Below are 15257 nucleotides of genomic sequence, written 5' to 3' on the forward strand. Positions count from 1 at the left end.
TTTATTCACAATATCATCCAGATAGTCCAACTGTGTTTAAAATTCTCAGAAAGGCATTTAAACATACTGGAATCACTCTACCTTACATACTGTTTAACATGTGAAAAACATCCTCTGTAACAATTAATCGACTTATACATTTTCTGTAGTCATGGTAAGTCAAATTTAGGCCGAGGCAAAATTCTAGCACATTTAGCTTTAGTCTGTTTGGTCATGCTACCTCAGAATATGACTGACCCTGAGAGCCAAAGCATCATAAAGCACACAAGAGTTATATTATCTATTTTGTAAAACCAAATACAGTATGTGGGGGTCATTTCTTTTTCTTTCTTCACAATTAGGGGATTTAACTCGGAGAGATCAGAGATAGATTCTTATCAGTCATCATGTCATCAGGTGTTCATTCGACCTTATACTGTGGGATTAACTGCTTCACTGCTCAGAGGCCAGGCCGACCCCAGCCTCTCAGAGACCTGTTCCTGAAGTCTCTACACTGATGGCATTGTCCTCACTCGAACACTCACACTGTACGCTGGTGTGAACCTCTAGACTAACAGAAGCTAACTGAGTTATCACACCTTGTTTTAATCAGTGAAACGAGTAGAAGTGTAGTTTGAACTATTGTAATGTTTATCAATCTCTTACACATTTGAAGTTTGCTGCACACAACCATCAGCTGATGTGATGTGCTTCGCAAAGAAAGATTTGAGCCTTTGATCAGGAAATGTTGATTTGCATTAATTATGAGAAGGTAACAAAGTAATCTTCATTTTGTACAATTATTTATCAATCCACATTTATACACTTCTATTAAAGTACATTTAATGCTGTGGAGCGCCCCCTAGAGGTGGGTAGAAGGAGTGGTACAGTGCAGTATAAATTAGAAAGAGAGGGATTGGGATTGACAGTACGTGATTTAGAGTTATGAGAAAGGTTCCTGTGCATTGCGGACACATAATAAACACGAAGTGTATCAAGTTCACAAATAATCCAGGTTAACAGAAACGGGTTCTCAATAGTAATTGAGCAGGGTATTTTCCCGCTTGAGAAAGGCATCTGTAGCTTCCCATATCTTGCATGGTTCTCCAACTGTTAATCCAAAATTGGTTTATTTTTGGGCATGTCCAAAAAATGTGGAGGGGACCTGCTTCACTATTCCAAAACTTCTCCAACTAGCACTCTCCACAGGTGCTTGATATTTTTTCATTTTAGGTGTAATGAAGAAGCGAACAAGATCCTTCCAATTAAATGTGCGCCAGTATCTGGAGCATGTGGAGAGACATACGTTTCACCAGTTGTGATTGAGGGTTTATCCAATGTTTGATTCTCGATTCGGTTTAAATTCAGAACCGTATGCAGTCCATCCAGCTTTGCCAACTGTTCCTCCAAATTAGATTGTTTCGTAACTTCAAACCATGTGTGCAGGGTCAATAAGGGTTAAGCTGTTCCTGGTAGATAGTCATAACGTGATCTCCAATCATTGCTTCTATTAGACCTTTGCACATTCCTTATTTTTCCTTCCACTTCTCTTCATACCCATAATCACACCAAATATTGACCGTTCTTGGTCTTGGTTAAGGTACTCTATTTAATCCTTGGCTTTTTTCCATTCCAAATAAAACGAGAAAATTGTTCGTTCCAATCATGAACTTGGCTATGTTTAAAACATTTGAAACTATTGAATTACATTTGATTAAAAAGGATCTTGGTAAAATTGACACTTTTATAGTCTCAATTCTGTCAGTGAAATTCAGTAGGGGTATGGACCAGGCAGTGAGATCCTCTTTCATTTTTCATAGTTTATTTAAATCATTGGGACAATATGTTAACCAAATTCCCAAGTACTTGATTGCTTTTTGAGACCAGAGTCTTTGTTTTGGGGACTGGGTGAAACTAAATGCTAAAATGTGTGTTTTTTTTATATCGAACTTGTAGCCTGAATATGTGCCAACAACATCATGTGATCTAAAGTGGGTTAAGGCAGACTTCTGGGTCACTTATTAACACTATTATCACTTAGTAACACGTCACCAGTGTATAGCGCCACCTTGTGTTCTCTATCATCCACCATAATTCCTTATATATTACAATCCTCTCTTACGGCCTGTGCCTGGGGGAGAATATAAAGCTTTAATACTGTTGATTGAATTTTCAGTAAAGCAAAATCCCTCCGAAACCCAAAAACTGATAATTCTAACTCACAGTCAAAAGCTTTTTCAGAGTCAAGGCAGCCAACTGCAAAATTGAGAGACCACTTCAGCATTATCAGTTTCTCCTGTTTTATTTTTTATAGGTACGTCCCTGGAGTTAAATGTTTTTTATATGGTATTAATCAATAAACTGATGGATACATGCTGAAAATAATACAATCATTTAGAAGGGACGGGGGGTTCATTCTTGTCTAGATGTTTTATACCACTCAGCTGAGTCTTGTTATCTTCTCTTTCATGATCCTGCTACTTGTTTTCTCGACCTTGGATGGGCACATGTTAGCTCTACTCTGATTTTATTTTCATCTGTCCCTTTGCTCTAAAAATGTTTATCTCCTCATGTGTGGGACTAATTTCAGCTCCTTGGTGGTGGAATGGATTTCCCATCATGAGCCCTGACTGATAAAACATGACCTCATCTAAATTGAAGCAGAGCTCCAAACTACATGCCCTTTGAAATCAGAGTACATCTTGTGGAATTTACAGAAGTGGCATCTTGTTTTTGTAGAAGTAAATGTATGAATATACAGTTAACTGACAGCAGACAGTAATTATGGAATGGATTATTATTATTATTGTTTTCTTCTTTTGACGGTGAAAGAGTGGTGAGGCAGGAAAGCACACATCCACAGATACCATTCTTCATGATTTATTGAAACATATGCAGCTGTGACAAACAAAAGAAGTATTACATATTCTTTAATCAGTGGGGGAATTAGGCCGGTGGGGGGGGGGTTGGTTAAAAATAAATACCTGAACCAAAGGCTGTGGGCCTGGATAGACGGGACTAGGGGAGAAGGTGCGTTCATTTTATTATACAAATTATCCTCCACAGTGACTTAGTGCTTTAAAACAAATAAACTTCTGTTGTATCTGAACATTTACCACGCCGTTAACTTGAGCCACCTCAAAAGGAATACACCACTGGAAACCTCTTCTAGCATCTTCCAGCTCTCTTCCTCCACAGGCTCCACCGCTGCAGAGACTCCTCACACATTCTCAGTGACAGTTCCTTTTAGGGGGCCAGGTTAGGACCAGCCTACGGGGCCTGGGTGGTTCCTAAGCCCACAGCATTAGCGTAGGCCGACAGCAGGCTGACCACCTGCCGGGTCTCCAGCGTGAGCCGGGCTTCAGTCAGCCAGTCCTCGACCACTCGGCGGGCCTCTCCTCTCAGCTGATTCACCAGTTTGGCTGCGAGCTCCAGGTCCCCGTGCTCTAAGCAGAAGCTAGCGTAAGCCAGAAGCTTGAAGGGATCCAGGTCTTCACTGCTCAACTGGGTGGGGGGGGTTTGGTGTTTGTCCTCAAACAGCAGTGCAGCCTGGATGTAGGACAGGAAGTACTGGTACAGAGAGTTGTGAGATTCATCGATGAGAGCGACGCGGCGGACCAGCGAGCGCAGAGCGTGGAAGCGAGCGCGCAGAGACGCCTCGCTGTACACGCCACGCTGCAGCGACTCCTCGGGCAGCGCCGAGGCCAGGGCCAGAGCGAAGTCGTTGTCATGGCAGCTGTCCCGCACAGCCTGGGCAGCGCCCTGCAGGGGCTGCGTGGGCACGTCCGCCTCCGCCGTCTTCAGCGTGAAGTTCAAAGCCTCCACAGAGAGCCACAGGTGGTGCGCCTTACGGGCCTCCTCCTCCGCCAACACGTGGCCTGCAGGCAGAGCACAGGGAAGGATTAACACACCCTCAAACACCATCTGTTACTCTTTATGAACTATCACTTTAAAAAAATGACGTGTCCTTGCTGTGACATTTATGTTACAAAATGTCAATTACTTCCAGTACCTTTTTTGAGACTTCTAAGCAGATTCCCCTGATCATTGGGATAATATGGAAATCCCAATTATTTTATAATTAGCACATGAAATTTGCTGTACAAACAGTTTTTCATTAATGTCCAGATAGCGTACACACGTTAACAAACCGCCATTACTAGCACCTTTAGGTATATCAGTGTCTGCACCAACACTAAAGATTAATGAAACTTAAATGCTTTATTTCTTCCGGTCATTGTTTTATTAACAAGACCAAAATACTGTATGTTCAATAAATGTAAGCAGGCATCTCAATTTCAACTTTAAATGAATGTATCATAAAACACAATACAGCTCCGGAAAAAATGAAGAGACCACTCCACATTGTATCTTTATCTCTACATGTATGGCAGCCATTCCAGTGTCCAACACAGAGAAATGTTGTCAGTAGTTTAAAGAATACATTTTAAAAATAATAATAATTTAAGTCAAAGACACACCTATAAATAATAATAATGCTGCAGTGGTCTCTTCATTTTTTCTTCATATATATATATATATATATATACACGTTACCACTGCGAAGACCGGAGAAATGATCTGAAGCGCTGTGGTTGTCTAACAATGGGAAGGTTGGCGGTGAGTGTGTGAGTGTGTGTGTCTTTTTTTCTTACTGTCGATGGCCTCCTCCACCCCCTTCAGCCTGGCGTAGGCCGTGTTCATATCCAGAGTGAAGTTGTCCAGCTGCTCCTGGCTCAGCTGCCGGTAGCTGGTCTCCTGCTCCAGCATCTTCCTGCTCAGCACCTGAACACATCACACAGTTACACCAGCTGCACCATGTGGAGGACTAAAGCTGCTATTCTACTCAAGAAGTGACTGAAATTAACAGAACAATGAAGGATAATATAATGATAACCCCAATCATAAAATATAAATAAATATGAAAATCTCCTTCTTTACATACGACTGAAGTTATACAGGAGGAATGATCTGATTTATAATGTGTGCACACCTGCTCAGCGTCGGCTCTCAGCTCCTGCTCCTGCACCTTCAGGACGTCCTGGACGTGGTCTGTGTGAGCCGCTGCCTGCCGCCTCAGCTGGGTCCTCATCTCCGCCTCCATCACCTCCCTCAGTTCAGACAGCTACACACAGACAGGGTTAGCTCCATTAGATACAACAGATTACATGCAGTGCAGAAAATGATATGTTGCTTAAAAATGTGGTAGAGGTAACATGTTTAGCAATTTAAAACAGATCTAAAGTCAATTTGAAAATGTAGAATATGTCATTTTCTCCTCTTAATTAAGGCTTGTGATAAAAAGGTATCCATAATGGCAGTGATGTGAGGTAGGGTCAGTTTGGATAAAACATATTTTCACTTTGTCCAGTCAAGATAAGGATTATTTTTTTGGTGACAGTTATCTGTTGCCCGGCCTTACCTCCCTGCAGATGATGCAGTCCGGAGGCACAAACAGGACCTCATACAGAACCTCCCACTACCCCTGTGCGTACCTTCCTCTCCTGCTCCAGCCGGGCCTCCTCCTTGACGTGCTGCAGGGCGGTGCTCACAGCCTTCTCCAGGGCCTTCTGGTCCTCCAGCTTCTGCTGCTCCAGCGAAGCGTCGATGTGGATCTGCTCCCGGACCCTCTGCTCCGCCAGCTCTCGGTTCAGCTGGTCGATGCGACGGTGAGCGTGGGCGATCAGCGCGTTCAGGTCATCCTCCGACAGCTTTCCAGCTCAAACACAAAGACACCTTACTTTGAAAATATGTCTACTGAGTCTACATAAATCCATTCAGGTGTTTATCTGGAACAGTAAAGCACAAGGGTCCTAAACACAAACAGAATAAGACAGGGTACTGATGCTGACCGAGCGGCACTCTCTACAGCAGTGCTTCTCACACTGGGGGGCGTGCAGCGGAGGTACTGCAGGGGGGGCGTGTGAAGCTGGGAGGAAGTTGGAAACAAACATTGGTTGCGCTTTGTTATAATAAAAAACTCAAAACGTACACTCTATAAGGCTCGATGTGGACGAAGCTCGTTTGACAGAACTATTTTCACGTAATCAGGAGAAATCCATCATCAACTGGCCAAAAGGCATCCTATTCAGACGGAGAGATGCACAGCTTTCTGCCATAAATCAAAGCTCTGTTGCCCCAATTACTTGTAAGGTGGGAGAAGAACTAAAGCCTGATTTAAGGGTTGGTTATATTTCACATCATTAATACAAATCTGTAAAGTAACTAAAGGGATTAAATAAATGTAGTGGAGTAAAAGAACAAAGTAGCAAAACCAAAATTGTACTTAAGTACAGTGCTTTAGTAAATGTACTTAGTTACTGCAGGTATGATACGTGTGCTAGCAGTCCAGAACCCACTATATATATTAAATAAAGCTATTTTAATTAAAACAATTTATTCATTTTATTCTGTTTCCAATTTGTTTTGTTTTTCCCTAAACAAATAACAAAAATAACAAATAGAAATACCATATTCATTTCACAGTCTTTATGTTTTATCCATAATAACATACAACATTATAGTTGGATCTCTGTGTGTTGTTATTATTAGCAGAGAAAATGTAAAGGTTGTACAGCTACATACAATTAATCCTACCAATCTAGGTCGGAACCGGGTTTGGGGGCTCGAAAATATTTCCATTACCCAAAGGGGGCCTGACTGTAAGAGTTTGAGAACCACGGCTCTACAGAGACAGGAATGGTGGTTTAGTATTGTGTTTAAGACCTAAAAACAGGTTCAAAACGGTTTTGGCAGGTGAACTCTTTAGATATTAGATGCTTCACCCTCCAGCAGGACAATGACACAAAGCTTACTGCCAGAGCAACACTCGGGTTAAGGCAGGGGGGTCCAAACTGTTTCCACTGAGGGCCACATACAGAAAACATACAAAGGGCTGGGCCCCTCACTAAAGGTGAGGTATATTGCCTCTTAAGTTAAGTTAGAAGTTAGCAAAACCAATCAAATGTAGGTGTAGGTATGCTTCATACTTGAATATGCTTTATGAAAACACAGCCTCCATCTCAGCTCTCCGTAGGGTTTACTTTATTGTGTTACTCAAAGGGTTGGTAGCTCATCCCTTACAACAGAAGCCTCAGATTGACTATAGGGGAAATATGGAGGCTCTATATCAAGCTTGTAATGTCAATACGTTTGGTTTTTTTATCAACTAAGATTTGTTAGAAAATATGTTTTACTTTAAAATCGACTGAATTTATTTGAGATGTGGGCTTATTAAGACACAACAAGTACAATATAAGACCTGCACAGGTTTCAGAAGTGGGCCATGTTCCATTATACTTTTAGAATTTGCTGAGGGCGAATTCAAAATGGACCATGGGCCGCAGTTGGCCCCTGGTGCTTAGTTTGGAAACCCCCTGGTTTACAGGAATAAAGGTCAGTGTCATGGAATGGCCAAGTCCCAGACCCAGAGCTCAATCTAAAACCTGTGGTGTGACTCTCTGTAGACTGTTGGCTCACCATGACGCTAGAGTGTCTCTGATTGTATCATAAAACAGCATACACACCACACCACAGCCATACACCAGGCACCAGAGTTAAGTTGTGTGTGTGTGAGAGACAGTGTGTGGCCTTACTGAGCCCCTTCCAGTTGGCCTGGATCTCTGGAGTGAGGCTGGTCACCTCCCTCTGGAACTGTAGTTTGGCTTCATTAACCAGCTCACTGTACTGGGAGACAATCTTAGCTTCTGACTCTGAAGACTGCACCTGCACACACACAAAAAAAGGTTTGTGTGTTGTTCGTCTTGTAACGTGGCTCCCACACTCATACCTCTCAGGATGAATTGTAATAGTTAGATCCTCTGACTCTCCATCGCACCACACAGACAACTGAACACCAATCTCTCAGCAAGAAGTGGAAAAAAGAGGTCATTAACAGGTCCCTCCTGTAGTTCTTGGCTGACCCCTCACCTTTCTCATGATCATTGATGCCCCAAGAGACCAGATCTTAGATGGTGGAGATCCAGATTGAGGGTGATTGATGGTCAGTTTGTGCTTCTTCCATCTTCTAATAATCAAACCACTTGTCTCTCTCTCACCAAGCTGCTTGCTGGTGGTCTTGTCTTCTATTCCAGCTTTGTGCAGGTCTACAATCTGGTCCCTGATGTCCTTAGACATTAGTTCCACCATGATCACAAGAGCTGTCTCTGGTCTGGCCCTCGGTGGAGAGGTTGTAATCTGATTTATTGACTGTGGACAGGTGTCTTTTCTGCAGGTAAAGAGTTGACATCAGGAGTACTTTCTTAAAGTGAGAGGACTTATTTAACCACTCCGTGGGAGCCACAATCCTTGTTTGCAAAGGGATCAAATAATTATTTCCTCCAATTAAACCCAAATTCATCTAAGTCTTAATGTACATTTCTGGATTTTCTTCTTTATATTCTGTCTCTCACTGTTAAAATAAACCTAACATTAAAAGTATAGACTTTTAAATTCTTTCTAAGTGGGCAACTTACAAAATCGGATCAATTACTGATTTCCTTCACTGAACACAAACACTGTCCTCACCTTGGTTACCACTTTGTCCAGGTCCACCACCATGTTATGGAGATTCTCCTCTGCTGCTAGAACCAGAGGGCGCACAGCAGCCACCTTCAGCCCCTTGGAGCTGTCAATCACCGCCTTCAGACTGTGTAAGGCTTCACTGAGGGGGGGAGATTCAGTAAACTGGGTGAAAATCTGATGGTGAGTAAGGGTGATACTTAGCAACCCTTCTCACAATGCATCCATGGTCACATGACTCAGGCTCCAGACCGCCAGTGTGAGTGTGCAGCTGAATAATGTCACGATTCTCATGGCTGGAATGATGGAGGCCCCTGCTGGCCCCTGGAGATGTCTAAGTTATCAGGACAGGGTGTGTGTATGGCAATATGTGAACAGCAGGGACTTCATCACATTGATGCAAACATCCTATAATATTCCATCACCATCAGAGCGTGCTGCCAGGGAACATGCAGGGAGGTACTCTAACCCTTCTGTTTCGCATCTTTCAAATTCATCTGTAGGTGTATCTGTATGGTTACCATGCAGTTTAATGTGGACGTGTCCCTCTGCACCTTCATTACCGGAGATGATTATTGTTTTCACTATGAAATATCAAATAATGGGTTATCTAGCGTCAGGGACCAAAAAAGCAGTTCTACCACAGAGCCAAGAACACATATCTTAAGATGGAGAAGCTGTGTGTGTGTGTGTGTGTGTGTGTGTGTTGAGGTACATGTCTTACTTGGCATTTGACAAGGCAGTTTCAGCAGAAGTCACAGCGCTGGTTCTCTCAGCTAGAGAAGCTTCCAGATCCTTCCACTGGGCGGACTTCTCCTCGGGCGGGACCTGGATTCATATAGAACTTTAACCACTCTGAGGCATTATGTTGCACATAAAAAGCCCAGATGTGATGGTTAGATGGTTAGGAGTTGGCTGTAAGGGATTTAAAGCCAATAACTCCTATGGAAATCCCTGGGCATGGATACCTCCCGAGGGGGGGGGCACTCGTACCAAGCTCTTACTACAGGCTCCTGTGTGTCCAGCCACTCACTCCAAAACACAGTAACTAAACTGGGCTTCTGGTCCAGTACTTTCATCAAACAGAGTTAGCTACGTGTTGCTTGTTTCTTGAGTCAACTTGTTGTTTTGTGTGTCAGTCAGTTCTGGAGTCATTGCTCTGATTAATCTTTTCTTATTTTCCAATAGACTAATCATTTTAAATTGACATGCTGTTTGGAAACATCAGGGACTGAGACTGGTGTCTCAGTGTGCTCTGTCTTATGTGTCAGCGGTTTCACAGACCTAGGTGTTGCGGTTTCCTGAAGGACTAACATCAGCTGTTAGTTCTTGTTTGGTTCGATGTGTCTGGGCCAAGTCTATCGTCTTACCAACCCAGTTCAGATTTAGCCACGCCCACTTCCTTATTTACGTCGCTCTGCTGACTGCATCATGGACGTATGAAGAGAATGTTCCCATGTTAACGACGCTGAAGTAATGTCACTTCTACTCTGGCTTGGAAAAAATATGTTATGGGTTGTTATTCAGTGCAGCAAGTACCTTTTTTATCCTCTAACAGTGTTGGAGAGTAACAAAGAACATTAACCCAAATACTGTACTTGTGTACAAAAGCAGACAAAACTGAAAATGAGCTGTTGACTACATATTGGTTTCGAGTTATTTTTGAATCCATGTTCAATTAATATGTATCTTTGAAATGACATTTACTAAGCTATGCATAACTGTGATTTTCTTTCATATTATACAAAGCATTCTGTTCATCTATGAAAAAGATGCTGTATGAAGCCCTGACTGATAAACGGCCCATATCGCTCCAGCGTTGTCAACATGGGGTCGTTCTCTTTATACGTCCGTCACGCAGAGCTATACTAATGCAGAAGTGGTTGTGGTTGAATCTAAACCGGGTTGGAAAAAACGTCTGGGCCAGGGCTATTGTGATCAGACCACACCCTGTCCCCTGTACCTCTGCTTCCATCGCCTCCTTCAGTTTGACGGTGTGCTGAGCGATAGCCTGCAGTGCGGCCTCCTGAGCTCCAATCGCCTGCAGGGTAGCTTTAGCAGAGCTGGCAAGGGACTCGTCCAGACTAGCTGATACAGCTGCAAAACACAAACACATACACACCATGAGGGGGAGACAGAGAGTGGACAGTAGCAAGGAGTGAACAGGAGGAGTTAAAGTCGTTTCTCACTGAAATTGGATTGCATTGAAAAGAAAATTAAATATTTTATTCATTCACTTTCTGGAGTTTTTGTGTGTGTGTGTGTGTGTGTGTGTGTGTGTGTGTGTGTGTTTTCCAGCCTACATGTGATGATTTCCTGTTCCTCCTGGTCCTGTAGAGCCAGTCTAGCGGTCACTTCTTCCACTGGTCGCTCCTTCAGGGCCTCTGATGCCACAGGCTCAGGCTCATCCATCGCTGACAATGCAGTATCCTTATGGTCGTGGCACTCTTTGCACTCCTCTAGAGAATGGGCACACACAGACACAATGTCATCTTACTCTGTCATTTTCCAACCCTGAAGTCTCTGAGCTTCACAGACTTTATATGATTATTGTGTCTGTAAAACAGTGAACATAACAAAAACAAAAAAACACTTTTAATTGTAATGCCCATTCTGTGCACACCACTGCCCCCTCAGTGGTTACACACATTAGTGTGATCCCAATGCTTGACACAAAAGCAGCAGAGTTTACAAAAGACCCTTCCCTTCACAACTTTGGTTAGAAACAGGAATTCTTGAGCAAAGAGTCAGGTAGAAGCAGGTGCCAGGAAACAACCCTGGTGTATCTGTATTGATATCAGTGTGGGAACAGTTGCGTTTTTGGGTGCAGACACGCCAGCAATGGGTGATGATAAAGATGTGGGAAAAGAAATTGGGAAATTTGTTATAAATAATAAAGAGTTACAGGAGAATTGTGACGCCAGGAGGGAAGCCAGGAGAAGGCAATTACAAAAAGAGAAAAATCAGGAGGGTTAGCAAATGTGCCGTACATTTATCAAACACTTTGTAGTGATCGAATGATCAGACACAAAGTGAGCTGTTCCCTTACAGCTGGGCGATTGAGGCTCAGACGGAGAGTGCGCCGATTTGGGAGAAAGAACCAAACCCCAAAAATCACCCACAGTCTACGGGAGTGAAGTGTATGTAAGTCAGCTAAACACAATGTCATAATGACTGGTAGCGTTGATGTGTGATTTAACACACAGTGCAAGGGGGCTTTGTGTTGATTATTGTTCAGAGCTAACTGTCAGCTGGGTAAAGACTTGGGGATCTCTGAGTTTTCAAACACATCTGCTGTACACAGAGATGTAACATTGATGATGCTTTAAGATATGAAGGTGTACAGAGGTTAGGAGGAGGCGTTACCTTTCACTGCAGCTGCCTCTGAGTCGCAGGGAGCGGGGACTGAGGACATTTCACTGATAGCTGAGATGATGTGAGTAGCCTCTGTTGAAGCCTCTGGATGGGATGGAGACACACAACAACAGTTTGTTAAGCGGGATAATGTGCAGGGAGGCGGTCATTGTTGAAAGACACCTACTGGGAACCTTGATCAGCCTGAACTAGTCATATGTCATACTTATAGTCAGTAATGTTCCGGGTCATGGAGTTTTACAAAATGTGTTATGGCATCATAGTAATTTCTCTTCAGTTTGTCGGCTCTAAATCTGTAATTTATTAGTCAGACTGGCTTTGGTGGCTAAGCTAACATCATCCATGTGGAAATTTGCATCATGGGACATAACTTGTGCTACAGTGTGCTATCTGATTTCGTAAAAATAAGAGCAACACGAGTGCAGCTCCGTTTAAAATATGGCTATGTTAGGTTGTTAACATACAGTAAGCACTCTGCTGCCACCTCCTACAATACATGCGGAACCTTGTTTGATTTAATGTCACAAAGATAAATGAAAAGATGGATTAGAGCATTCATGTTGCACGGTACAAAGCGCCTGACTGCAGTAGATGATGTGGGTCTGAACCCGATGAGACCTACCCTCTATGCTGGGAGCAGGCTGAGCTGGGACAGGACCCGCTTCAGCGGCTGGGCTCTCATCTTTCAACTTCTTCTCCATCTTAGCTTTGGACCCCTTTTGCGGTTTTTCCATCATAGATGGAGGCTGGGCCATCTCCTAAAGAGCAGGAAAGGCAGTTAGTTTACTGAGAGCCTCAAAGATGTTTGTGCAGCATACACAGTCTGTGAGCGCTGCATATAAATGAACCCTGATCCTTTAGATGCGCAGGACATCTTTCATTTTAAGTCCTGCAGGAAAATGGTTGTTTGAGATCAGCCCTGGAGCTTCTGTTTCCCCCCCACAAAAAGACAACTATATCAGAAGTTGCAAATAGTTTTATACATCTTCAACAGGGCTTTCCTCTTGGCATGACCTGATGAAACTTCCCGTTTTTAATCAATAAGAAATAATACTATATAAGTACGCACATGAGAAGCCCGCTCTACCACTGACACGGTGGACACAGAAGTAGCTTTAAGATTTATTGAAAATAGTTTGCAAGAGTGCAATATAAAACATGGATGCTGTAAAGCTGCACTAGCAATAATGTCCTGCGACCCCCTCTGTGGTCTCTTCAGCCATCTGATAGCAGATGCCTTTATAAAGATACATACAAGCTGTACAATTCACAAATGGGGAATTTTCTTAACTAAATGTTAAGTTTTTTATATATGTTATTCTTGTGTTAACAACAAAAGATACACAAAAATACTGATTCAGTTCTGGGTTCAAGAATCATTCCTGCAACATTCTATTGGATGTACTACACTTTGACACCCTGTAGCATTCTAAAAATGCTGTCACAGAAAATTGATTTCAGCTAGCACTCAGGACATTGCACCAAGGTGCTGAGAGTCCATTCTGACCTGGTTCTTGATGGGGAGGCCGCCGTATTGAGAAGCGGGTCCCAAAGCCAGACCCAGCAGCCTGTCCGAGTACGGAACATTTTTCTCCACGCCTGCTCTGAACTTGGGATCCCATTTGGCATACAGTATTGTACCTCCAATACCACCTCCGACAGTCACCAGGCCAGCCGCTACCACTTTAGCAGCACCACTGCTGCAGAGACAAGGATCTGATGTCATGTCAAGAGGGCAAATTTAGCACAGTGTGTGTGTGTGTGTGTGTGTGTGTGTGTGTGTGTGTGTGTGTGTGTGTGTGTGTGTGTGTGTGTGTGTGTGTGTGTGTGTGTGTGTGTGTGTGTGTGTGTGTGTGTGTTACCCGCTCTCTCCCGCTGTGTAGTGACGGCAGGGTTGCAGATTGGTCAGAGGGGTTCTCCCAAAGTTCTTCTGGAGAGAGAGGAAGGCGAGGGACAGACGGTGCTATAGCTTCAACATCTGACATTCATTATGTACCTTTGTGATGTGTGTTAACGTCCTGATGGCATGCATTTGACATTTTACAAGTTAAATAGAAACTAACTGTGAACTGTACTTATTTTCTGTACTTGAATACAGAAGAGGAATAACGGGATGTTTCTGAGCAGCTCGTCGGTACTGACCGTTGCTCAGGTGAACACCGGGGCGCGCCCATTGACTGCATATGATTATGTAATGTCATTGTACACTATGTATGTACATTCTGTGATCCCTCCCTCCTAACTGCATGGTGGGTACAGTGACATGTACTGTGGCGCTGTGGATATACTGCACTCCCCGTCAGTAACAGAGCTGTCTCCATGCTGGCTGTATGTCACTAGCCCATATGTCACTAGAAGCTAACAGCTAGCACTGACGTTAGCAAGGTTCTGATCTGCTCTTGCTAAAGTCAAGCTACAGTTCCATACAGAGCCCTGTGAATTATAAGCACAAGCATCGGAAATCATGCTGATGTTAACAATAAACCCGTATTTTCAATTAAACCGACAGTGGCACCTTGGGCAGGTCTGTGGGTCACTGAATGACAACATGCTAATGCTAACGCTAATGTTAGCTCCCGGCTGGCTGTGTAGGCTGCTCTTACCCGCGCGCTGCTGTTAGCCCCTCTCAGACAAGCTCTCAGCATGGTCCAAAATCACTGTTTCTCAAGTGCCAATCAGTTTAACCTGCACAGTAGCAGTACGTGTTTTCTCCTCTCGTCCTTCTTTTCGTTTCTCTCCCACTCTTCTTCTTTGTATATTAGCTAGCTAAATGCCTGTGTGCAGCATACTGCCTCCCTGGTCAAAAGTTAAACTACAACTAGCTTCACTCCACTGAGCAATCCCTTCCTGTGCTGCAGGATCTGCACTCCCCCCAGGCTGGTGGCGTCATGGCCAGCTTTTGTGGAATTTAAAGGGTGAACTAACTTGCTTTACCAAATTTACCCACAGAGATCCATCGTGTGGATACATTCCCTTCTGTTAAAACTGATCTCAGATCCTGAAATGCATGTTCAGTCACAAATGGCACTGGTGCCCACTCAGTCGATTGATTTTGAAGGGTGCATGACTCTTTAAAAATAAATACCCAGTTGGGTAGCTAACAAGATTTCCCACTGCTAAACAGCATTGTGCTGCATTAGAAAATAAGAACAAAGACACAGGCTCAGTGACCAAGCCCCAGGGAGAAGAAAACACTGCACGTATCAGAAAAGAAGCCTATTAAACTAAAAGTATTTTTTTAAAAAAAATCATCTTCCAGCAGAAATGCTTCTCTATGTAGTTTATCAGTTTCTGTTATTACTATGAATTGAATAAACAATATCCATAAATTAATGATAGAAAAGCAGATATACATTTGAAAACCCCTCACCTTAATGAAACCA

The 15257-nt window shown here is 43.3% G+C and overlaps 1 protein-coding gene across 2 annotated transcripts; it reads right to left on the reverse strand.

The window, feature by feature from the left end:
* Positions 1–2843: 2843 nt before the first annotated feature.
* On the reverse strand, positions 2844–14681 carry immt (inner membrane protein, mitochondrial (mitofilin)). 2 transcript variants are annotated; one of them, XM_063876758.1, is made up of 14 exons: positions 14478–14681; positions 13737–13804; positions 13382–13571; positions 12497–12632; positions 11866–11958; positions 10803–10958; positions 10463–10596; positions 9224–9327; positions 8506–8641; positions 7575–7704; positions 5475–5698; positions 4973–5104; positions 4635–4764; positions 2844–3857 (listed from the first exon to the last, which is right to left on the reverse strand). In XM_063876758.1, exons 1-14 carry the CDS (start codon positions 14517–14519, stop codon positions 3250–3252), a joined length of 2283 nt encoding a protein of 760 aa, XP_063732828.1. In that variant the 5' UTR covers positions 14520–14681; the 3' UTR covers positions 2844–3249. The 2 variants fall into 2 exon arrangements, with proteins under 2 accessions (XP_063732828.1, XP_063732827.1); XM_063876757.1 differs by having other exon boundaries at positions 13382–13574.
* Between the last annotated feature and the right edge of the window lie 576 nt (positions 14682–15257).

This window comes from Eleginops maclovinus, chromosome 23, assembly GCF_036324505.1.
Source record: "Eleginops maclovinus isolate JMC-PN-2008 ecotype Puerto Natales chromosome 23, JC_Emac_rtc_rv5, whole genome shotgun sequence".
In the NCBI taxonomy this organism is placed as follows: domain Eukaryota; kingdom Metazoa; phylum Chordata; class Actinopteri; order Perciformes; family Eleginopidae; genus Eleginops; species Eleginops maclovinus.

Excerpts from the sequence above, each read along its gene's own strand:
- immt (XM_063876757.1), bottom strand. The coding sequence starts at position 14,519 with ATGCTGAGAGCTTGTCTGAGAGGGGCTAACAGCAGCGCGCGG. Across the intron at positions 5,699-7,574 it reads GGCCAACTGGAAGGGGCTCA|CTGGAAAGCTGTCGGAGGAT; the intron begins GTAAGGCCACAC and ends TTTGTGTTTGAG. Across the intron at positions 4,765-4,972 it reads TGAGAGCCGACGCTGAGCAG|GTGCTGAGCAGGAAGATGCT; the intron begins GTGTGCACACAT and ends TGATGTGTTCAG.